At 43.1% G+C, this 24399-nt stretch overlaps 1 protein-coding gene across 3 annotated transcripts in view; it reads left to right on the forward strand.

The window, feature by feature from the left end:
- Window positions 1-24399, forward strand: part of pde2a (phosphodiesterase 2A) — a 187297-nt gene that overhangs the window by 138072 nt on the left and 24826 nt on the right. For 2 of the 3 annotated variants that reach the window (XM_004561432.4, XM_004561433.3), the window contains exons 3-13: window positions 14889-14978; window positions 15236-15324; window positions 18029-18138; window positions 18937-18986; window positions 19217-19276; window positions 19622-19778; window positions 20366-20418; window positions 22507-22581; window positions 22820-22861; window positions 23989-24057; window positions 24146-24276. In XM_004561432.4, the coding sequence (XP_004561489.2) occupies window positions 14889-14978; window positions 15236-15324; window positions 18029-18138; window positions 18937-18986; window positions 19217-19276; window positions 19622-19778; window positions 20366-20418; window positions 22507-22581; window positions 22820-22861; window positions 23989-24057; window positions 24146-24276 (926 nt within the window). Of the gene's footprint in view, window positions 1-14888; window positions 14979-15235; window positions 15325-18028; window positions 18159-18936; window positions 18987-19216; window positions 19277-19621; window positions 19779-20365; window positions 20419-22506; window positions 22582-22819; window positions 22862-23988; window positions 24058-24145; window positions 24277-24399 lie in introns of those variants that run through there. The other variant, XM_076892234.1, reaches the window with a different exon arrangement.

A 24399-nucleotide genomic window follows, 5' to 3' on the forward strand; every position in this document is an offset into this window, starting at 1 on the left:
TTGTGCGAGTGAGAAACAACTAGTGTTTCTTTTTTTGCCTGCGCGGTCCCATCAGTGTCCCTTTTTTACTCCCCTGAGCATTGAATAAATCCTCACTGCGGCGCTCCCGGGGCGAGAGAAAGTAGATGAGCCTGGGTGTCATTGTCTGTAACAAAGGTGCTATCATACAACACATCTGCTGCATTCGAGTAAGGTCGTTTCTTTGAGCGACCGTGATATTTAGACAGCCGTGATTGGCAGTTGTTGACATTTTTGAGCAGTCCCGTCCCTCGGTTAATACTGATGGCAATCATTTAAATTAGACAAGGTGCTCTGCATTTTACTGCACCAGCACTGTGTCAGGAACACGCTCAAAGCAAATGTTATGGTGTTCTAACAAAGCAGACTGGTAATTAAAATTAACTCAGACATGTCAGGGGTTTTATAAGTGCATAAAAAAAACTGTGCGTCTAAAACTCGATGACTTACACTGAACAAAAATATAAACGCAACACTTTTGTTTTTGCTCCCATTCCCCATGGGATGGACGTAGAGACCTAAAATTCATTCCAGATACACAATATAACCATCCCTCCCAAACAGTGGTCACAAATCAGTCCAAATGTGTGGTAGTGGGCACATCTGCCATATTGAGATAATCCATCCCACCTCACAGGTGTGCCACATCAGGATGCTGATCTGACATCATGAGTAGTGCACAGGTGTACCTCAGACTGCCCACAACAAAAGGCCACCCTGGAATGTGCAGTTTTGTCTCACAGCAAAATGCCACAGATGCCACAAGCAATGAGGGAGCGTGCAATTGGCATGCTGACAGCAGGAATGTCAACCAGATCTGTCGCCCGTGCATTGAATGTTCATTTCTCAACCATAAGCCGTCTCCACAGGCGTTTCAGAGAATATGGCAGCACATCCAACCGGCCTCACAACCGCAGGCCTCGTGTAACCACACCAGCCCAGGACCTCCACATCCAGCAGGTTCACCTCCAAGATCGTCTGAGACCAGCCACCCAGACAGCTGCTGGAACAATTGGTTTGCACAACCAAACAATTTCTGCACAAACTGTCAGAAACCGTCTCAGGGACGCTCAACTGCATGCCCGTCGTCCTCATCGGGGTCTTGACCTGACTCCAGCTCGTCGCCGTAACAGACTTGTGTGGGCAAATGCTCACATTCGATGGCGTCTGGCACGTTAGAGAGGTGTGCGCTTCACGGATGAATCATGGTTCACATTGTTCAGGGCAGATGGCAGCTGAGAATGTCCCAGTTCTTGCATGGCCAGCATACTCACCGGACATGTCACCCATTGAGCATGTTCGGGATGTGCTTGACCGGCGTATACGACAGCGTGTACCAGTTCCCACGAATATCCAACAACCTCGCACAGCCATTGAAGTGGAGTGGACCAACATTCCACAGGCCACAATTGACAATCTGATAGACTCCATGCGACGATGTGTTGCACTGCATGAGGCAAATGGTGGTCACACCAGATACTGACCGGTTCTGGGTCCCCAGACCCCCAATAGCGCAAAAAACTGCACATTCCAGGGTGGCCTTTTGTTGTGGGCAGTCTGAGGTACACCTGTGCACTACTCATGATGTCAGATCAGCATCCTGATGTGGCACACCTGTGAGGTGGGATGGATTATCTCAATATAGCAGATGTGCCCACTACCACACATTTGGACTGATTTGTGACCACTGTTTGGGAGGGATGGTTATATTGTGTATCTGGAATGAATTTTAGGTCTCTACGTCCATCCCATGGGGAATGGGAGCAGTAACAAAGGTGTTGCGTTTATATTTTTGTTGAGTGTATTTTGAAACAGGCGCGCGGCTAAAAAAAAAAACCATTCAGATTTCATGAAGTGACATCACCGGCTCGGTTAGTGTTGTCACTGTCGTCACAGGTTGTAGGAATGACAGGAACATTAGTGCCGCTTTAATAACCGCTGACAACAACTACCTCCAGAGACGATGACAGCGAAAGAGTCATGCAGCATGAAAGGAAGCCGATGCTTGCTCACTCACAGCCTGAAACAAAAGGAGACATGAGACAGGCTGCATTTACTCACACAAACACTCGAGCAGGAATCAACCGCTCCACCTAAAACGAGCTCATTGTGCACCGCTGTTTGTCATCCGCAGTTTTCATCACAGATTTAGCTGCAGGACTTTGACGGGAGATCGAATGAGCTAAGGTTTTTCAAAAGTGGGCGTAAGTAATAAATGCAGTGCAATTGAGACCAGCGGCAAGTAGGAAAAACTAACTTCCTAATTAGTGGTTTATTGCTCAGTTTTGGATTCACGATCATCTCAAATCTTTGAGAATACTTCATAACCTACCCAAGCTTTATGCTAATTTTGTTTGGGGGTTTTTTTGCATGTCACAAGCAGATGTTTTTTGTGAAAGCAAACCCAAATGCTAGGAATAGTTGATAATCCCACACCAGACAACATGTAACACCAGATAAAATAAAATACAAATATAAAAAAAAAAGCACACAATAAATAAATGGTCTGTAAAGCGCTTTACTAGTCCCTAAGGACCCCAAAGCACTTTACACATCCAGTCATCCACCCACAGGTGATGGCAGCTACATTGTAGCCACAGCCACCCTGGGGCGCACTGACAGAGATGAGGCTGCCGGAAACTGGTGCCACCGGGCCCTCTGCCCACCACCAGTAGGCAACGGGTGAAGTGTCTTGCCCAAGGACACAACGACCGAGACTGTCCGAGCCGGGGCTCGAACCGGCAACCTTCCAATTACAAGGCGAACTCCCAACTCTTGAGCCACAATCGCCTCTAAAAACAGAGGCTTCATAATATTATCAATAACAATAGAAAGATCACAAAACCCACAGACCATGACGCTGATAAACTGAGATCTTTTATGAAACTTTTCAAGGGATTCAATGTCTATTTGATAACTCAGGATGAATTTATTGCTAAATAATCAGGTTTCATAAAGACTAGACCCATAAATAAGCTTATGAATCCACTATTTCTTATTTCTAACTTCTTTCTCTTACTCCTTCAATTAAAATACAAATCTGATTAGACCTGATGAGAACAGCTGTCTGCTGTTGTCTCCAGAGGAGATAAAGGAGGCAACTGAGAGGAGGATTGGCAGACATTTATTACTGCCAGGAAATCTTTGTCAAGTTTTATAGTGTGTGGGTCTTAGAAAAATGAGCCTTGCTGGATATTTGTTATGCATGAGTTTGTATTAAATTTGTAGGCCTGTCCGTGATCTAGCCGAGCAGTAGCTGCTGGCGAAAAGCATTATTGCACTAATCCAAACATCTACGTTTAAAGAATGCTGTAAGTAGGATTATTAAAACAATGTAACAAGTGCACTAACTTTGCAAGGAGACTGTCTATAATGTTACAGGAAGTGACCGTATGATATGACATGTTTGAGGTTTATGACTTAAAGGCAAATGTTTGCCCAGGGAGTTTGCATGTCCTCTTCGTTGGGTCATCATTTCCCCTCTCAGACTTAGCCTACGCTTTTAATTTAATGCCTATTTCATTCTATTAAAATCTGTTAGCCCCAGTTTGTGCTGTATTATTAAAGCATCACTTGCCTCCAGTCCTTTTTGCAATTCTTCAAATCTTGTCTCTCTCCAACTGAGCAATGTGTGAATTTCATCAGCGAGCAGTTTTCTGTCTTTATAGGATCGGGTTCCCGTGTTTAGTCAGTCCACTTCAGCCTTAATTTCTGTTCCTCGTTCTTTTTGTCTATCATCTGCTTCCTTTCGAGTCACGCTGTAGAAACATGAATTATGAATTATGGTTTGTTGGCTGCTCTTGCGATGTGATCTTAATAAGTTTTACTGGAAGCTGCTGAAAATCGCTGTCTCTCGTCTTCTGAGTCTCTCTTTCTCACACACACAGGTTGTTTGGTTAATTACGGGGCAGCATTGCGATGCATCTGTTTCTCCTGTACCTCAGCGATAGGTCGCCCTTGTTGTTACTGGAGTCAGCATCGCTCCGTTGTTTTTAAAACCTCCTCCTCTCGGTACTCTTACCTGAATGAATGCGGTGTGTGTGCTTGTTCCGAGGCCCGTCTTCATGGCTTGGCTGTATTCTACAGTGCATGTGTCTCCAGTATGTTAGTGATGCTACTGGAGACCCAGCTCTGTTGGAATAACAACCAGGACCTCACGCTGCTAGCCTCCCACCAGCTGTGGTGTGCATGTGTGTGTATACATGCCTCTGCCTGTCTTTCTCTCAATCTTTCCTTAAATCGTTAAATGTGTCCCTCATCCCTTCTCTCTCCGTGACAGACGACCGGTGAGGAAAAATCAATACGCACTGGTAAATCACTTATATGTTAAAGAGCGGAAGAGCCCAGCTGTGCATCTCTTGCTGACTCGAACGGGATTCGTGGTTCTGAGTTTGTCTCAGTTTGCGGAGGTATTCGGCTCCACAGAGTGAAGGATTTTGGATATGCAAGTTCACTCAGATGTACTTGTGTCCCAAAAGCTAACAGCACATAATGCAACAGGAATGATACTATGCACAAGTCAAATGCTGATTGGTTCACAAGTGGGCCTGAACAGGAAAATGACTTCTTCATGAAGTGGAAACACAAAGTGGACGTTTTTCATTGTGTTTAACACTGACGTTCACTTCAACTTGTTGAATGTTACAACTGTAGTCCTCTCTGCAGCAGGCTGAAGGACTAGCAGCAACACAAACAGCCATAGCCCACACACTGGTGACAGTAAACTGTTATAACATGTAGTTGACGGTCTGCAAAGCTGCTGCGTGTAGACCCAGCTCACAATCATGCTGGTGCCTTTAAACTGTACAGATACGCAAGCAGAAGGTGTTGGTTAAGCACGGTGATTCACTGTAATGCACAGAGGGGCTTGTAGGATCAAGTAAATTGTTGGTTTTGCATAAATCTCTGCAGACATAAAGGAGGATACCTTTAATCATGTGCAAGTGGAGTGCCATTACCCTCCATCCTCTCGCTGTTAGATCAAGGTCGACTCACTTGAAATGCAGATGGGCTTGACTCAAGGCGTCGGATGGCTCTGTGAACAATGCAGCAGATAAGAAATATGGGAGTTACCCTAAAGACTCCAATTAGCTCCTTAAACTAATCCTCTCGGTCAGGCCTTTATTGCAGCGCAGACGTTAGCTAATGTGACCAATTTAGAATATTAGTATTCAAGTAACTGGCTAATCTGCTCTGTTTCTCAGAGGAATGGTTGTTTCCTTCAGTGAATTCATGAGTGCAATGAAGCACAAAATAATATTTTTAAAATCTATATAAAGTCAGGTTTTGTTGTAGTGAATCTTCCAAAAAGTTGCAGAAGTGATGCTAGAATAAAAAAGGATATGAATGTTACCTATTACCTGTTTTTGCATCTTGAAACTCACAGTTTTTGTGCTTCTGATTCTCTCGACCTACTGACATGTGGGATAATATATCATACGGGATTGTCAGAGTACTAAAATCTCTGTCAATTAGTAAGCTATATAACCAGAAAACAAACAGAAACAAATTGATTGTGTTGATATATTTTACATCTTGACTTCAAAGGGGCGTTATTGCCTGTGGAAGGTGGAAGGCAGCCATTTTTCTTCTAGAAAGGGGCAAAGTGGCAGATTTCTGTTGCTGGGGCATTTGTCTGATTTACCTGCCAGCAGTTTGAACTCTTTAAAGCCTGAACCATGAAATAATTGCCGGAAAAAATCACATTTTTGGAAAATAAAGTGTTCATTTTTTAGATTAATTAAATATTAATTTACATATGTCACACTGATGGCTTAGAAGTCTCAAACAATCATTATTCAAGGTTAATGTAGCTAATTTAAACCAACACTAAATTGGTTTAAATTGGTTTTTCATTTCAGTGCTAATATTTCCTTTTTAGATGGATGTGTAAAGGAATTTAAAAAAACATAAAAGACCAAAATTTCCAGGGATAGCTTTTACACCAAAGGATGCTCCGTCAGGACCTTTTAGTATCCTTTTGTTAAATATGCAGTTTAATACGAATAGTTGACTGTCATAAGGCCCAGAACACACAAAAAATGTGAAATACAAACAAGAAATATGAAAAGGAAATCTAAACAAACTCTAAGGCACAGGGGACTGAGGGACGCACTGAATGGAAACATACACTCAAGACTCAAGACAAAGATTAAGGGCGTGACAGGACTATGTATACACACACAGGGGTGATTGAGTAGAGACACCTGGGAGACACAGCTGAACTAAAGCCAAACAACAACATACAGGGAAGTAAAACTAATAGAAGAGATAGATTAAACCGTGAGCAGGATATTAAAGCCAAAACAGGAACTGAAACAGAACTGAGGCTCAAGATTTTAAGATGCGATGGACGATTGTAAACAATCACAAACTAAGAGTCAGTCAGGGAGAGCAGCACCAACCACTACTAGCAAATGATGCTTAGCAAGATCAAACTAAAACAAATACATGAATCCCAAATATCTGTCGAGATGATCTAAAATATACAATTAAATGTGATTCAGAAAATGATACAAAACCATCCTGTTAGGCTTTTAAAACCATTGTCTGCACTTTTGTGCTGCCTCTAGGTCATCTTAAATTGGTCATGTGATTTGGACACACACCCCCCCCCCCAGATTACATCGACTGTAGAGAAAATTCAGGACCATGACACAAACTTTCTATGGATCAAAAATCCACAATACAAAGAGTAAAGCCTGACCTTGTTTGCTGTTGGTGATGTATTGTGAAGAGTTCCCCAAACAATCCCAGGGATGCGCTTACAGCCCTGTAATTGTTTTTATATCTACCCATTTAATTTTATCCCGTCAAAGTGATAAAAACGTTACAATCATTTATGATCTAACATTGGTTTATGTTTTTCTTAAACACACAAATAAACTGTGCGTTACTATGAAAAAAGCAGTAAAAGAAAATGATTTTTTTTAACTAAGATGCAGTTAAGAGTGCTCTGTTTCTCCGGCGTGCTGTGTGCACACTGAGCACAGCGTGTGCAGGGACCACCAGTAACTACGCTATCAGAGATAATCTCCGCCCCCCAGCCAGACTCCTCGGGTCCAACAAGTGTGAAACGGCCTCAGCAAACGGATTAAGGTTAGAATAACAAAATTAAAGCCAAATAGTGGGGTATGCACTACATCGCTCCCTTCCAGTCCCCTATTGTCTTTGTCTTATCAGCACTTGCAGGTGGCTGCTTTGCAGTTATGAAGTACACAAAGTCTTTTTTTTTTTAATGTTTGTGAGAAATTTTTTTATGCTAAATATCGAACCAAGATTTGCCTTCATTTTTCTCCCACTTATCCAGTTTATGGTCATGTGGGGCGCTGAAGCCTATCTCAGCTGTTACAGGGCAGGAGCTGGGGTACACCATGGACAGGACACCAGCCTGTCACAGGAGTGACACAAAGACAGACGACCAATCATGTCCACATTCACACCTGCAGCCAATGTAGACTCACTAGTGTCCCGAATTCGAAAATGTGGCACAAAAACAAACCAAAATCAGATGTGCAATCAGATGAAGAGTTTATTAAGAACACACGTGTGGGAAGAAGCACACAGCATCACATCAGCGGACTTCTTCGCCCAAAATACACAGACAATGGCTTTTTATAATGTCAGGGTTAACGCCCCTTCACGCGTTATAAGAACATTATTTGCATCTTGAGAACATTATGTGCATCGTTTACAGACAATGATCAATTTTTAGAGCTAAAGGCAGACACAGAAGTTCCTCTTTCTAGCATCTTTTCCAAATATGGCGCTGACTTCAGGCCCTGAAGGCCCCCGTGGACTTATCCTCCTCTCTGACACATCTTCTGTCATCTGTTACTAAGCAAACTCAAATGCAACAGGTTGCTGAATGCATTCAGGCCTTTGCTCAGGCCTGTTTCTAGATTGTATGTATTATATGTGTTTTATAGGCGTGTATGCAGCTTTAACCTTCTGTAGCTCCAAGTCACTTACACAATAGATCGTCCGGACATCGCGCCGAGCGAGGCTTATGACCTTTCCTTAATTGACTGAACTTCAACTCTTTAATAAGCACAAAATGCAATGTGTGTGTACAATTATTATGGCTGCACCTGTAATAAAAGGTTAATGTGAGGCCGGCAGGTTTTAATGAACATCTTAATGCAGTATCTATACTATAGATGATATTATTAATGATGCAGGATATATTGTAGCAATAAAATCCCTCTCTCGGGAACCACACCGTTTGTTGTGTCACTCCTTGGCCCCCTCAGTTACTTCTAGCTCCATCAATGGCATCATGGACATCGGGATCACCGCTCCGGGGTCCACTGCCCTCGTGATTTCCTTTTCCAACAATCTTCTGGCACAAGGAATGAGACAACAACCACAAGTCACCAATATCCCTAGAAATGATGCAATAGAAAGCATTACAGACATCACAAACCCTTTCCATTGTCCGAACACGGATGTCATCCAGCTCTCCAGCAGGTTATCGATTCCTGAGTGTTCATGCATAGTTTTAGACAGAGTTTTCAGCCCTTCCAGAGCTCGAGTTACTGAGCCATCTGGGGCAGTGTTGTTGGGGATAAAGGTACAACACATGTCTCCGAACATGGCACATACGCCCCCTTTCTCCACCAACAACATGTCAAGGGCCATTCGATTTTGCACTCCCATCAGTGAGGTCGGACCCAACTGTTCCGCCCTCTAAAGCCTGAACCATGAAATAATTGCAAGAAATTTTAAATTTTTCAAAAATGAAGTGTTTATTAAACCCTTTCACAATGTTTATTATTTAAAAACACTAGGCATTAAGGGTTTTATCTAACATATGCATATCTTTGGACTGTAGGAGAAAGCCCACACAGACACTAAGAGAACATTCAAACTCCACACAGAGAGGCTCCAAGCAGCAGGATTCAAGCCCAGGACCTTCTTGTAACCACCACGACCTCAGGCCACCTACAATTCCCTCATTTCTGCTTCACTTTCTACTGGCTCCAGAGATTTTGCAAGAGAAAATCAGAGCAGATCTTAAGAGCTCCTCTTGCTTACCACTGTGATTTCCTCTTTTCTGTACTCTATGAATTCTGGCTTCATTTTTTTTCTGCTACCATATGACAACTCACCACTGGTGCGTCTTATTTACACCATTTACACAGTTTTAAAATGAATATATGGTATTAGAGATACAAGTGCCTCTTATAAATGGGATATCTATAAAGGGTTTAGGTCAGCGGTCCCCAACCGCCCGGGCCACGGACCGTTACCAGTCCGTGAGTTGTTTGGTACCGGGCCACGAGAGTTGAAGCTCGGGTGTGAAATCTATGGTTTTCAGGGTTTTTGTCAGTTTTTATTGTTAACTCGGTTTCCCTGGGTCTTTTCACATGTGTTATGAATAAATCTTCTTTTTTTGGTACTATTACTGGTTTTATTTTGTTGTGTTTATCTGCGACACCTTAAAGGCCTGTCCATGAAAATATTGTCAGACATAAACCAGTCAGTGGCGCAAAAAAAAGGTTTGGGGCCGCTGGTTTAGGTGTTTTAGTTGGAATACCACACATAACCACTGGGACAATCTTTTAAAGACATCCACGCTCTCTCCATCTATGTTCAGCACTTCATTAGATTAGACTGCTCTGGAACTCGTTTCAAGTGGAAAGAAAATGGCTTTTTCACTCTTATATTCAGCCGTGTTCCTTTCCATAAGTACTGCAGGAACACAGAACTATGTCTTCATATTATTATAAATTTATTTTATGTTATTTTCAGCAGAATCCAGTCATTAATAAAGGCTTGGAGATGTCGGTTGAGGCCCTGGAACACTTTCAGTAATTTAAGACATTTTTTATCAGATATAAAACAATAATATAGGACAATGAGGAGTCAGGTCGTCTCTTACAAGCTCCTGTCTCAACTGAGGCTTTCGTCTGTCTTTACTTAAATGAAATACAGTGGGCCATTAGGGATCTTTCTCTCACTTTTACCTGTTATATTACCAACACCACTCACTTCTTTTTTCCCTTTTCAGTGTTCATCAAATATATGATGCTACTCTCCCTGGGGGCATAAATCTGTTTCCTCTTCAGCCTTTCACACACTGCTGTTGTTGCTGGATTCATATGAAGAGTCCCTCAGAGAGCACAACCGGCAGCGAACGTGCAATTATGCTTTCGCCGCTGGAGCAGAAATACATCCAGAGCAGCGAGAGCAGACTCACATAGCCGGTTCAATCAGCTTGCTGATATCATTTTGCTATAATCAGCTGGAAATAATGCAAAATATAAAATGTGTACAAATCAGGCAACGTCAGAAGAGTTGATTTTAATATAGAAATGCAACTCCAAATAATGTATGACCCGGGAAAAAAGCATCCCTCCTCACCAGGCAGCCAAAATAAACGTTAGAAAGAATGTGCAAATATTATCTGATCTAGTTCTGCTCAACAGGAAATTATCTCGACATTATACAGAGCTTGATTTGGCTTTACCCTGCTAGCTACAGCTCTGTCCGTGTAGACTTAATTAAACTTTTCAGTGAGATGTCCTCCTGGAGTTATTCTGCAAATGTCTGGCTCCCTCTCTATTAACTCAAATTTATGACTGCTGTAGTTCGGGGACATCACTGAATGAAATGCTGCTTTTTTCTTTTCCTTTTCCGGCATCTGAGTTCGTACCTTTGATTCCTTTAACTCCACCGAATGGCTGATGGAAACAGACTGTAAAAATCTGAAAATTCTGTCTGACAGCAGCCTAACGATGATGAGCAGGAGCCTTTTTTCATTCGATACTCAAGCTCCGCTTCTCTGTAATGTAATTTCCTTGCTACCTTACGCTTGACCACTATGTTTTCATTATTTTGCATAAGTCACCAAGAAACTTGATGAGAATGTCTCAGGCTTAAGTGTCGAGAATATTAAAAGTAAATAGCCATCGCAGGAAAGGCTTTAGACACACTTTCTGCCTACATTACAATAGCTTCCCTGCAGGAAATCATTAGGCTCATTAGGTACAACTGTTCAACTCATTGTTAAGCAAATATCTAATCAGCCAATCAGACTCAGTATGTATATATATAGACGTGTAGAGATGGTCAAGACGACCTGCTGATGTTCAAACTGAGCATTAAAAGGGGGAAAGAAAGGTGATTTAAGTCACTTTGAACATACAGGGTTGTATGCTGAGATCTCCCCACACAACCATCTGCAGGGTCTGAAAAAGAGAAAATATCTAATGTGCTGCAGTTCTCTGGATGATAATGCCCAGTCTCAATTTCTGCTGTGACTTTCAATTGTAGGGTAAGAATTTGGCACAAACAACATGAAAGCATGGATCCAGCCTGTTTTGTATCAACGGCTCCGGCTGGTGGTGGTGTTACAATGTGGGGGATATTTTCTTGGCACAATTTGGACCTCTTAGGGCTTAATGAACATAATTTAAACACCGCAGGCGTTGTTGCTGACCACGTACATCCCTTCTTGACCACAGTGTACCATCCTATGATGGCTCTTCCAGCAGGAAAACGCACAAAGCTCAAATGATCTCAAACTGGTTTCTTGAACATGACACTGATTTCACTGTACTCAAGTCACATGACCTCAATGCAACAGAGCACCTTTGGGACGTGGTGGATTCACACCATGAATGCGTTGCCCTCAACTTTCTCTGTCAGTTATAGTTTTTTGTTTTTTGTGCTGCAGTTGAGGTTAACTGGAGTATTTGACACCGCCATTACTGCCGTTTCTTTAAAAAAAAACAACAAGACATGGGTGATGTGACGATGTGAGAACGATAAAAAGAGAAAAGAATGCATTTGGTTATGCTGATCAAAGGTGCCCTTCAGAAGAGTGCTTCAAGTGATTAAAATAACTGCAGATAAAGACGACAACAAAGACTACATCCCCATGAGAGGAGGAGAAACCTGAAGATTAACATAAAAATTTAAAGTCTGGTACACGGAGGAAATTAAGAGAGATGTTGAGGAAAGGTGGATTTAAGAATAATCATGATGCTGCATGTACAGACACAAAAGGGCAGTGCAACCTGCTTGAGATGAGTGCAATCCTGAAACAAATTCAAACATGACAGTAATGCAATGAGTTGAATGAATATCAAATCTATGGGAATATTTTTCCGATAATTAAATCAAAGCAACGCATTTGCCATTTTGGTGATGGCTGATGATCAAATATTTGTTCTGTAAAGCATTTTCAGATCAATTTAGATAAAAGCTGTAGCCAAATTCACATAAACTGAACCGGCATTAGAGAACGCTGTTACTGTAATGAAATCACAATCGCTGTTTTCATTTCAATTTTGATCTCCCCCATGATTCAGGATTGCATCATCTTCTCTGTGAGGAGGAACGGTTAAAAACCAGCTCAACTAAATAAACGTCTTCTTTCAGTCCCCGGGAAGAAACACCAGATAATAAAAACTAGAAATTGTATCATTTAAAGAAAAAATCATCGGCATCATCCCGTGTCTTCAGGTCCTGCTTGAGTGGGTGGCAGGATATGTATGCATACCTGAAGGAATCTGTGTGGGTGTGTGTAAATGCGCAATGATGGGCGGAGAAGGAGGTAAATTAATAAAACAGATGGTTTGAGGTATATGGAAAGAAATTATTGCGAAAGGTCAAAGTGCAGAGTGTGACATTTACCGAGGCATAAATCTGTTACAGCCACAAACGCTGTCGTCGTTCCTGACAGCATCAGCGCGGGGAGGATGGAAGCCAGAGAGACGTTCATTGTTTGTCTGCTCCACGGCCAACACATTACTTACTGGGATTTGTGCGAGTATTTCACAATCTGCAACTTAGGATACAAAACACTCTCAGACACACACTCACACATGGGCTGGCAGAGCTCCAACTTCATTACAACAGCACTCGGGCCGGCTGATTGAGTGATCAAAGCTAATCACATTTAATCCTATCTAATCATATGTAATAACCAACACTGAGCGCTCAGGCATGACAGCGCTCTCCACTCTCTCTCCATCTCCCCCCTTTTCGTCTCCTCTCCTCCTTGACATTTGACACACACACACAGACCTGCAAAAAAACATGTCCTCCTCCCTCCTCATCCATGTTCAGCATCAGTCGCAACCAACAGAGAGCGGTAAAACCGCTAGAAGTGAGGTATCAAAATGAGGCGAAAAGGACATAAGACTGCCTCGTTAGAGCGCTGAGCCCGCGGCACGCCCAGCGTTCGATACCTTCGTGCTCTTGAACGCCCAAAAGAAACAAGATGCTCTTCCTTTCAGTTGCGCCGTGTCACTAGCAGCTTTGTCATGAACAACTGGAAGAAGAAGATCTGGTGGTTTCGAGCTCTGTGTATTCTTCCCCATTCATATTCAGCACACAGTTTTAAAGCAGGAGCATTTAAAGCCTTTGAGATTTCCCTCTGTGTTTTCCTTTGCTTTGATCAGATTTTGAAGTCCCGCTGAGATGTTTCTGTAGACCACGGTTTAATGTAATGATAATGCAGTGTGATCACTGGAACTGGTAAGGATTTAAGTAGACTTCACACAGAGAATAATTATGCCTATGGTGGGAATTTATAGCCGTTTCTGGTAAAGCTGAGGCGGGAGATGCAGAGGTGCTTCGTTGTAGCGTTTGCGGAAGGTAAAAACCTCAATTTTGCAGGACCTCAAACTATACGGTCCCTTTCATCTGAGATCTGCTCCCCTGTTTGTGTACTCCTCCATTCCTCGACCCTGTTTTTTAATCTCATTTTTATCAAAGTGTGTATTTCAGAGGACCAAAAAGAGCTATAAAAGCCTTGCAGTTGAATTGTCCCTTTTACGACAATATTGGACGTCAAATGGGGTTGTTTATAGAAATGTATCTGAAACACCCGTCCCTTAAACCTTTCTGACATCAAAATTACCTCTGCAGTTCGCTACACCCAGCCGGTAGCCTGGTGTGTGGAGACAGTGAGGATTGAACTTCTCTCTCAAGCTCTGTTTTTTCATTCTTCATACGTCTCTGTCAAGTCGGTCCGCTCACATCAGGTACAAACAGTTTTTCCTTTACACCATGTCCTCACAGGAATGGTGTAGATGACTGGCATTTTTTTTCAGAGCCCAATGTGCAATCATTGTCTCAAAAAGGTGCAAAAAAAAGAAAAATACCTGTTGTTTCACATTTACTGGCATGAATGAAAGGGAAGCCATTGTGCTGAAGACAGCTTGGAGTGATTAAAACAAGAGCGTATCTGTTCAGTCAGGCGTTAGCTGGATGGAAACTCAGATGAAATGCTTTCTGTGTGACGAGTGGTCAGATGCCACCTCCTGTAAACAGGAGAGCCAGCCTCCACCGTGAAGAGGAGTAAGAGCCTGCATAGCCTCAGGCGAGCATTTTTTAGTTTGTCTTTCTTAAAGATTTGAGAGTGCAGTAAAAAAAAAAAAGATGATTTCTCACAGGCTCTTGGTGAATTTGATCAGGCATAACAAAGCATCCAGGAATGTACATTTTCTTGCAACGTGTTAACTCGTTTCATAAATCAGCTGCCTACCAAAGTGTGCAAATGAATTGCCAAGTGCTTTGTTTTCTGAAATGAAACAAAAGCAACGAGCGCCTTGTTGAGCAAAATCCACTCCCTGGTGACATCCAAGCTCAGTTCATTCCTAAGTACCACACTTGTGTCTCCAACTGGTGCAGTTTGCTGAGTATATACTGAGTGTGACACAGTTTAAATATTGTTTCAGAGTCCTTTGCAGCCTGCCAAGGTAAATATCTGAGGAAGAGCTGTTGCGGTGTAATCCTTGTGCCCACAAAGAAAACAAATTGATAGCCAAGGCCTCGGGTTTTCCGAGCTGCACTTTACGATCGTAGAAAAACAACCCAACAAACATCAGGGCATCTGTTTTTGTTTTCCTCCCCAGGATGCCTTGCTGCGGCTGGCGGCAGTTGTGGATGCGCGCTCTTTGCGAGTGGCCCTTCGAGATGGCGTTCGGGAGCTGCTGCCCAGCACGGTAATGCATGAGAACACACACGTATTGGAATTTCCTCAAATTATTACCTAGAGGAAGGGGAAGGAAGAAGAAGAAAAAGCTTCCTGTTAGTATTCAGAGTGGTGTGGTACTCAGTACTCAGCCCTGACACAGGACCAGGGAACAGAGCACCAAATCTTGTTACAAATGGATGAGGCTCATCGCTCATTAAACTAATCAGAATCAGATTAATTTTACAAATGAACGTGCATGTATACGCGGGTGTGTTTTAATTCCAGGAGTGTGCATGTGTCTACTTGCTGGAGGAAGACTCGAGGCTACTATCTGACGACCCGCCACATGAGCTGCCACAGGAGGGAAAAATCAGGTGTGTGCTGCTTGTGTCTGTGTGTGTCTCTCTCTCTCTATGCGGCAAGTCACAGATGTTTCGTCTCAGTGAATCACCGCCGTGTACTGATTTGCTGCATTTGTTGTTGAGGGCAGCGATACCCCGAGAAGCAATAGAACAAAGAGGAGGGGTGGAGGGGATGTTTCCTCTGTGTGAGAAACAGGTGTCGTCTAAATGAATGTGAGCCACTCGGTCCAAAATCACATCCTCCTCAGCACAGAGATAAGGTGACACACAGAGAGGACCTCCTCTGTTTTTGTCCTGGCCTTTGATTTTTACCCCATCACCTTTTTTTTTACCCTTCCTCGCCCACCCATCTCTCTGACAGCTTCTTTTTTCCTCTTTTGTCATCTGCTTTCCCACCTTCCCACCTCACTGCATGAGTCTATCTTTGCCCTCTTTTCCCTCTCAGCCTGATCTTCCCCCAAAGAGCCACAAAGCACTATGCTGCCTGTGTTTAGATCTTCCTGCCTACAGCTACCGCCCTCCCCCTTTCCCGTGCTCCTCTTTCTCTCTCACCTTCAATCCCTCTCCCGTGGAAGCGTTGCGGGGCTAATAGCTGAGGTGACAGTGCCTCCGGTCCCTCAGCGAGGCTCACCGATCCTCTCCTCTCTTAAGTGCTCCCCGAAGCTCCACGACCCCCATGTGCTGCTGCGACTGCTGCCGAGGCGCTGGGGAAAAACCAATTCTACATTATTGATGAAACTGTCTGTTTGTCAGACAACCACACCGTTTCCAACACCTCATTGCCACATGAACAACGGGAAGCCACACAAACCTCCTCACGAGGCACCAGCGCACAAGGACACGCGCACACACAACACCTGAGCGCACGCACAGACGAACGCTCACATACTCGCATTTATCAGGACGAGATATCGTGGCGATATTAAAAGAGCTACAGGGAAGTTTGTTACTTTTTCTCCTTCCAACTCACCTGCTTATATAAGCCTGTTATCAAGTCCTTGACACACACACACACTCAATGAACCCTTATAAGAGGCAAGGCCATGCTGTTCCAGCCTACTTTCTAATACATACAAGCCCATTATGTGGACCTTGACGCACATGCACAGCCACGCGAAAAAATAAACCTAAACAAGTTCAGCTAAGAAATCTTCCTTGAAGGTTTCTCTTCTAAACAACTTGTTGTGCTCACAATATGTGAGCCAAACAAGCCAAATGAAAAATGCTGCAGGCCAGAGTGCAAGGATATGATAATAAACACGATTCAAACTTGTTGCCATCTTCTTTGGGCCGGAGCTCATTAAATATGGAGCCAGGGGTAGTGTTGTCTGACCAATGAAAACTTCTTTGTGGAAGTTGTAGATGCCGCATCTTCTAAGCTGAAGAGCGGAGGGACCACCCTGCTTGCTATGAGTGATCCACGATGGATATGCTGCCCTCCATATGTATGACATACTTTTCTGGGTGAGATGATGTATTACATCAGCATGGCGCCGCAGTAAAAGAGTCCAGGGCTAAACTGGAGCCTTTCAGCCCCTGGAAACAATTTAAATATCAGTGTTTCCCCCCCTTTTGTCTTGATGGTTAAGTAGTTATGACAAATAAGATTTACATTATAGATTAAGCAGAAGCATTTGCAACTGTCATCTGATATGCAAACAAACTGCTATCCTCCAAGTTCAGTGTGTAGACCACTGAATTGTTATTATTATATGGGAAATGACATAAATAAGGTGCTTTTAAAGTAGTTAAAAGTATCGGTATTGGTGATACTGGCCCTTTATTTACTTGGTGTCAGATCAATAGCAAACTGAGAATTTTAGTTAACATTAAAACACACATTTTAACATCACATGTGCTGTCAGACGAACACACACAACAGCAAATAACAGTATTGTTCATAGTACCTCGGGGTCATTTGTTTTGCTCTCCGCTGTACCCAGAGAAGCTGTTTTGAACCAAATACATTACGCAAAGGTCAACTATATTTGTCACAGTAGTGAAGTACAATGAGAATGTTTTTTGACTGAAGTGCAATACTCCTCAGTGAGTTTGAAAAATGGGCATTTTTAAATCAATGCACCATGCAGAGATTTGGCTTCAACGCTCTGAGGGATTTCAGACTCTGTAGAGCCTGTGTGCATTACAGAGGGGCTGCTGCTCTGTGTGTGCGTGTGTGTGTGGCTGCCAGAGGGATTTACCGATTATTATCTGAAGCACATACATCTTGAATCTAACTGTGTGCACGGGCGAAACCGTGTTGCTTCCTCTTCCTGTTGCTTTCTATGCTCGTGCACTTTTAACACAAGGCGTGCACTGTGTTTGCGTGCGGTAGCCGGTCCAAAATACACAATTGCCCCAGTGTCCTATATTTTAGCATGAAACACCTGCCTTCTTTATTTAATGTAACACCCACAAAGACCTACACCTTTGCCATCACACCTGGCTTCACACCTGGCTTGCTCTTTCGCACACATACACACATATGCACAAATGAGTTTATAATTTCACAACGAATAATAGGGCTATTCAGAGGTGTTTTTGTTAGTATGAATGAATTCAGCACAGATCTGGTTTCATAATGTTGCCGCTTGTTTGTCCTTTTGCTCCAGCTGTCTTTCAGATTGTCTCCTCCCTTTTGTCTCGAATATGGCGCGGGTAATCGTCTGTCTCAGACCAGAGTCACACTGAACTATCTATCATACATCTGTTTCAGGAGCATCGCGGACCAGCTGAAACGATGTCAGTGCACCGGCCTTCCTCCATCCGAACTGCCAGAGAAGTACAGAATCTGCCTCGCAGCGCCGTTACCAGCACACAGAAGAGGTGTGGTTATGTTTTGAAGGGTAGGGCTTTAATGTTGCTAGCGGACAGACAAAGTGCCCAGCATGTCCTTGTTCATGCAGTGTGTGCATGTGCGCGGGAGCTCGCTTGCGTGCATGAGAGCAGAGAGATGTGAGAACGTGGGAGGAAAAAAACAAGTATGAGGAGATAGAGAGGGAAGTAGCGAGAGGCTATGGTTGCCGAGGGAAAAGCATGGAGCCGTGTGGGCACGAAAAGCTGGACAAGAGGACTAAAAAAAGCAGCGAGAGGTCTGTGATGAGGAAAAAATGCAGAAGAGCAAATGGAGACGAGTGAATACACGCAAAATATCACGTTTAGTTTTGTTAGGTTAATTATAGACCCTAAAGTACACATGCATGCCCACTCTGCACTGTGCGAATCGATACATAATACTGAACACCCATCATAATAATGATGCAGGGAAAGAGTTAGCCTGGCACCAAAGAACTAAACCCATCATTCTGTTTGTTTTGTCCTCTGCTGTCCACACGCGCAGCAGCACACACCTCGGTGATGACTTTTATTTTGCTCATTAGGATAAGTTGTTGTTAAAGATGAGAAAAACAAATTAAAGAACAGAGGAAGAAAAAGTATTATGCAAGGACATCAGGTGTACTTTGTACCATAATTTTCTCTTGCATATGTAGCACAAGAACATGTGGGGGCGAACAAATAAGATTAGGAGCTAGACAAGGGCATGGAAGGAAAACTAAAGGACGATTAAAAGACCTCTGAATAAATTCATGATGTGTTCTGAATGCTCTTCTTTCTTTCTTTCAGCTGTTGTCATTCCTATCTCGGAGCAGGACAAGGTCATCGCTGTCTTACTGGTGAGTCAGTCAAGGACAAAAAATGAATCATCCACAGTAACAAAACCAGTTGCAGCAGAGAAGGTCATTACCTCTAAGTTCTCCTATTAAAGAAGCAAAAGGCAGATTTTTTCAGTCGTGCGCCATATGTGAAGTCAGTTCTCCACAGAGACCACACAGCTCGCACCACCAGCTCCACTGAATAGCATTTTGTTGATTTTCCACTCTGTGTGTGTGTTTTTGTATTGCAGGTGGGCTGCGGTCCACTATCTGATCAGGATGAACTGCATCTGAGCGTGCTGGAAAAACATGTAAGCTTGCTCATGCGAAAAAAACAGCCTGGCAGCAGCTACGGTGCTCTTTAGTGAATCGACACTCTTTGGCACGGTGTTTTACCAAAGAAAGAATAACAGCATACATGCGTGTGCTCTGCTGTGTTAGGAAATTAGGAAACACTGGTTGTCAAACAAGTATTAACATCTATCTGTACAAGCCTTGATGTTATTTTCTATTCCTTAACTATAGTCTGTGGTATTGATATGCACCAATTTTACATTTGTATTGTTTTACGGATCCAAATCTTGTGTATAATGTTAAATAGATGATGATTAAACAGAGGTTATAATTGATCTTTTTACGTCCACGTGGTGTCGCAGGCCTCGGTGGCATGTGTGCGGGTCCAAGCTGTTCAGACATCCTACCAGAGGCCTCCTCTCAGCCCTTCTCCACTACAGTCCCACAATGCACTGCTGCCCCTCAACGTCTCAGAACAGGACTACTGCGAGCTGGACCGCAACATCCTGCAGCTCTGTGGTACGCACACACACACTTTACAGACGTTATTTCATCTCTGCCTCTTTCACTCTTCTCTGAGAAAACAACAAACTCATGCACACATGCATATACGTATATGAGAGGTGGGATATAATAATGGAGCTGTGGGAATTTAGATGGAGGTGGATGAAAACACAAAGCATTGTTTTAAATCTCATGCTTAATGCTATTTCTTCACACATACGCATCAATCTTGTTTGTTCCCTGATAACTGTCAAAAAATGTGGGTTGCATTTAGTGTCTTCAGTTGTTTTGGGGGGGTTTTGTGTGTGTGTGTGTGTGGGGGGGGGGGGGGGGTTCACTTCTTTTCCTTCTGTCTTCATCTGCAGTCCGGGCAGCCCTCCATCCCATGTCTTGTCTTCATTATTAGTCCCTCTGTTAGCTGGTTCCTGCTCACCCTTCCCTGACCTCGCTGTCTCAGTGTATCTCTCCCTGGATTGCTTTCTGTCCACTTGCGTACATGCTCTGCATTCCCACTCTTCCTTAACGCCACTCTGACCTTGCTCTACGCTGGTTTTTCCTCCCGTCATCCTCTCTCTCTCTCTCTGTCTCCCTCTCTCTTTTAGGTGAGCTCTATGACCTTGATGCAGCCTCTCTCCAGCTTAAAGTCATCAATTATGTAAGTGGGTTGAGATCACTCATGCACTTTCACACACACACACACAACCTGCACACACACACACACTGTGTGTTAAATATGTACAGTACATTCAAGACATAAAATCCTTCCCGGTGATTTCTACCTCTCTTCCTGTCATTATTTTTACTACAAGCTTATTGTCACACAATTACTCCATTAGTCTCCCCTTAATGTGCGCACCCTTCTTATATGATACACTCTCTGAAGCCAGGGGAGCAGAGCGAGAGGTGTAGAGATTGATTGCAGGGAAGGAGGAGCTGTGCAGAGAGCCGTGAGAGAGAGCAGAGTTATCAAGCTTCAGCCACGGTAGTCATAAAATTGTAGTCAGCGGGACTCTGGCTACAATTCAAATGTATGGAAATATTCACAGAAGAAGAAGATAAGAGAGGGCGAGAGAGAGAATAAAGCAAGAGAAAGTAGAGAAATTTGAAGGTTATGCTACATCAAATGGACAGAGCTGCAGTCCATCCAAGGAAGTTTGATGGATCCAGGGACGCGATTCTTTACTTCAGAGTTTAGTAAAAGAAAATGTTAACACAGTCTTTTGTCCTCACATGAAAAGGAAAAATAAAACCATCAGCGATTTCTAATCGCGAGCACTGCTGCAACTCATAATCTCATAATAGTCGGAATAATTGCGGCCCTAACATACTCGGAGTTTCAGGTATTCCGAGTATTTTTAATTTAGTTAAAGGAACCAAGTGAACCCCGCTGCTTTCCTTCGACAACTGTTTTTCCTCATTTTCTATTATGTTTCTAAAATGAGAACATGCACTAGCAGGCGGACGCTATCAGATGAACTCATTTACCATTAGCTGCTGTTACCGGCGTCCCTGCGCAGCAGAAATTATAGATGCTGTCTTTGAGGACACGGATAGCAAAGGTTGCTCTGAAAACCAGCGTAAAGCGAGGTGGATATTTCTCTCTGTAAGCGCTTAAGTCAAACCTACCTGACCTTCTGTGCAACTTGTGCTACCCTGGGACCAGCTCAGCGGTGCTGAACAACGGCAGCGCGGCCTGCATCCTTTTATGCCCCTGAATCTGCATTGGACTTTTCTTTTCTTCATCCATCTGTCTCACAGATGAGAGCGAGGGAGAGAGACAGAGGCTGCGGTGGTGCAAAATAGACTGCAGGGCTTTTAAAGATGCATGTTAAATCCGACATGATTTGTTTTTGTCTATTTGTTTATTTTTACAGTTGTAAAAATAATGGGGTGAGGGCACAGGGGAGAGGAGAGGGAAGAGGAGCACGGGATTGTTGCTTCTGAAGAATCGTGGTTTTTTTCGGGTGGGAAGAGCTCGGGGCAGCTCTTATGGTATTAACAGCATTTTGAAAAAGGGGTTGGAGGGGCTTATTATTATATGAGGGTGCAGCAGCGTGCTTTGTGTGCGTGCACATGTGTGTGTGAGAGACTGGGGGGCAAATGTGTTGGCAGTGGCTGCCGTTTATTCCTGTTCTGCTTCTTCTCCATCCAGCTCGGTGGATTACGGAGAAGAATGCTGTGTGAGGAAGCGCTGCTGCATATGTGTGTGTGTGTGTGTGTGTGTGTATATGTTTGTAGCAGTGTGCGCGCAGGGGCGTGTACGGCTCAGAGTGTATTTTCAGTCTATGAATGTGAATGAAATGTTTTCATCACAGACAGCAGCGGGAAATTGGTTGCAACAGAGCAACAGCTTCAGGGAGCTTGAGCACACACACACACACTTTAATTTACACACACGCAGACACCAAATGTGATTTTCTTCTGTTTGTCCATCTTGGAAAATCACAGCTAACTGCGGGGCTTACGCTGAAAATGTACTTGAATAAATCCCGTCTGTTTAGCGTAATAAAAACCTAATTTCATTCCAGATTTTAATCTACTGCAAAAATCAGTTTGAATTCTCACCACGCCCCGGGAGCAGTCATTTTTCACTGTCCGCCGATTTCTTATCTTATCTCCACGCCTAGGCTACACTCCAAAGAATAGTAAATTGAAGGTTTTAAAACAATCTGAGCGAGTCCGATAAAGAGAGATTTCTGTGATTATACGTCAGGACTGATGTCGTGTTTGTGTTCTTCCGCAGTTGCAGCAGCAGACTCGGTCGCAGTGCTGTTGTTTGCTACTGGTCTCTGAGGATAACCACCAGCTATTTTGCCAGGTATACACACAAACGCACACACACAGACACATCTTTATCGCTGTCGTACACATTTGTTTTCATAATCTGTCTTTGAAATACCACACAAAAAACAACATGGACTCACATACTGTTCTCCTCATCCCCACAGACACACACACACACACACACACACACACACCATGACTCATTTATCAAAGAGCAATTTGAACATTAACATTTGAAGAACTCCTGACCTTTGACATCTCTGACCTTTTAGGTAGTCAGAGACAAAGTCCTGGAAGAGGAGATCAGCTTCCCGGTGAGGCAAAATATCAATGCAATAATTTACTTATTGTTTATTGATTTTCATCTACATTTCATGTTTGTCTCCAATGTTCCCAGTAAAACAGGGTTTTTTTACCGGTTTGATCGCATTTCCATTAAGTCTTTTATTTTTCCCTTTTACTCATGAATGACCTTCATTTCCTTCGGGGAGCGAGGTTATGTTTTAATAGCTTTTGCATGTGTCTCACTCTGTAAACACAATAGCTCAAAATGCTTTGAATGAATTCTGAAAAATTTGTACATACACCCATCATGGTCTTCAAGGTCAATTTAATTATTAACACTCAAAAACTGACAAAAAACCTTATAACTTAGAAACTATGATTCTTGCAAGTGTGCTGTGAATTTAAAATATGTCATATTTGACCTCTGACCTCTTTCAATCCAATTATATTCAGTTTTATCACAACAACAGTTGCTTAAAGGCGCTTTATATTGTAAGGTAAAGAAATTACAATGATACAAAATAGCTCTTCGAGATCAATCGCAATCGTTTTTCCTTAAATTATTTGTGGTGAGCTGCCTCGGCTGAGGTTTGCGCTCTCTGAGTGCTTCTTGTTCGTTATGTGGTCTGTTAAGCTGAGGTGTGGATTTCAGGGATGTCTTCTCCAATTTTTAATAAACAGAATTATGATGCAAGTGTTGCAACCCTGCGTGTAGTTTCTTTTTTTTCTTTTTTTTCCGAGTGCCATGATAGAATAAGCCTCCCACGTGTAATCACTTATAATCCTCAGCAGGAGTTATAATTAAGAAATTTGGTGAGGGCCAGTAATGACATCCTTTGGGTGGCTTGCACTCTCCTGTCTCTGGCTGCAGTGCTTGTGTAGCATATTTAACAGGCTTTCCATTATCGTGTGAATAGACTGCGTGCCCCAGCCTAAATGATGTGTGAAATCTCGATAATAGCCGGTGAAGAGAGAAATCAAGACACAAGAAAAAAAACTTAAGTGGCTGTATGTGCTGTTTAGCAGTGGTAATAAGCTTCACTGACAATAAACAAGCTTTTTTATATCTATTTTACCCTCATTATACTGGTTTTATTTACTTTCCGTGTGCTCATCTTGTCTTTATTATCTCCTTGTTTTTCTTACTTCTGTGCAGCTGATGTTTGGACGTTTTGGTCAGGTTGTCGAGAAGAAGAAGTCAATTACTCTTCAAGACATCAGTGCTGTAAGAGATCTATCTATTTGTGCATCTATCTATCTGCCTGCATCACTGTAACTAATCTGTTTGTCTTTTCTGCCTGCTACCATGGCAGGAGGAGCGCAGGCAACTGTCCAGTATGTTGGGCTGTGAGATTTCCTCCATGCTTTGTGTGCCTGTGGTCAGCAGGGCTACAGGTCAGGTGGTGGCACTAGCGTGCGCGTTCAACAAGGAGGGCGGGAAAAGGTACGTCCTCGCTTTGAGTTGTTTCTTTTTGGTTTGTTTTTCTGTTTAATGCTGAGAAGACCACACGGCACTCGCTGAAATCGCGTTTGGACCTCCCAGCTGTTCAGAAATCACTCCGGCGTT

The sequence above is a fragment of the Maylandia zebra genome, linkage group LG14 (genome assembly GCF_041146795.1).
Source record: "Maylandia zebra isolate NMK-2024a linkage group LG14, Mzebra_GT3a, whole genome shotgun sequence".
In the NCBI taxonomy this organism is placed as follows: Eukaryota; Metazoa; Chordata; class Actinopteri; order Cichliformes; family Cichlidae; genus Maylandia; species Maylandia zebra.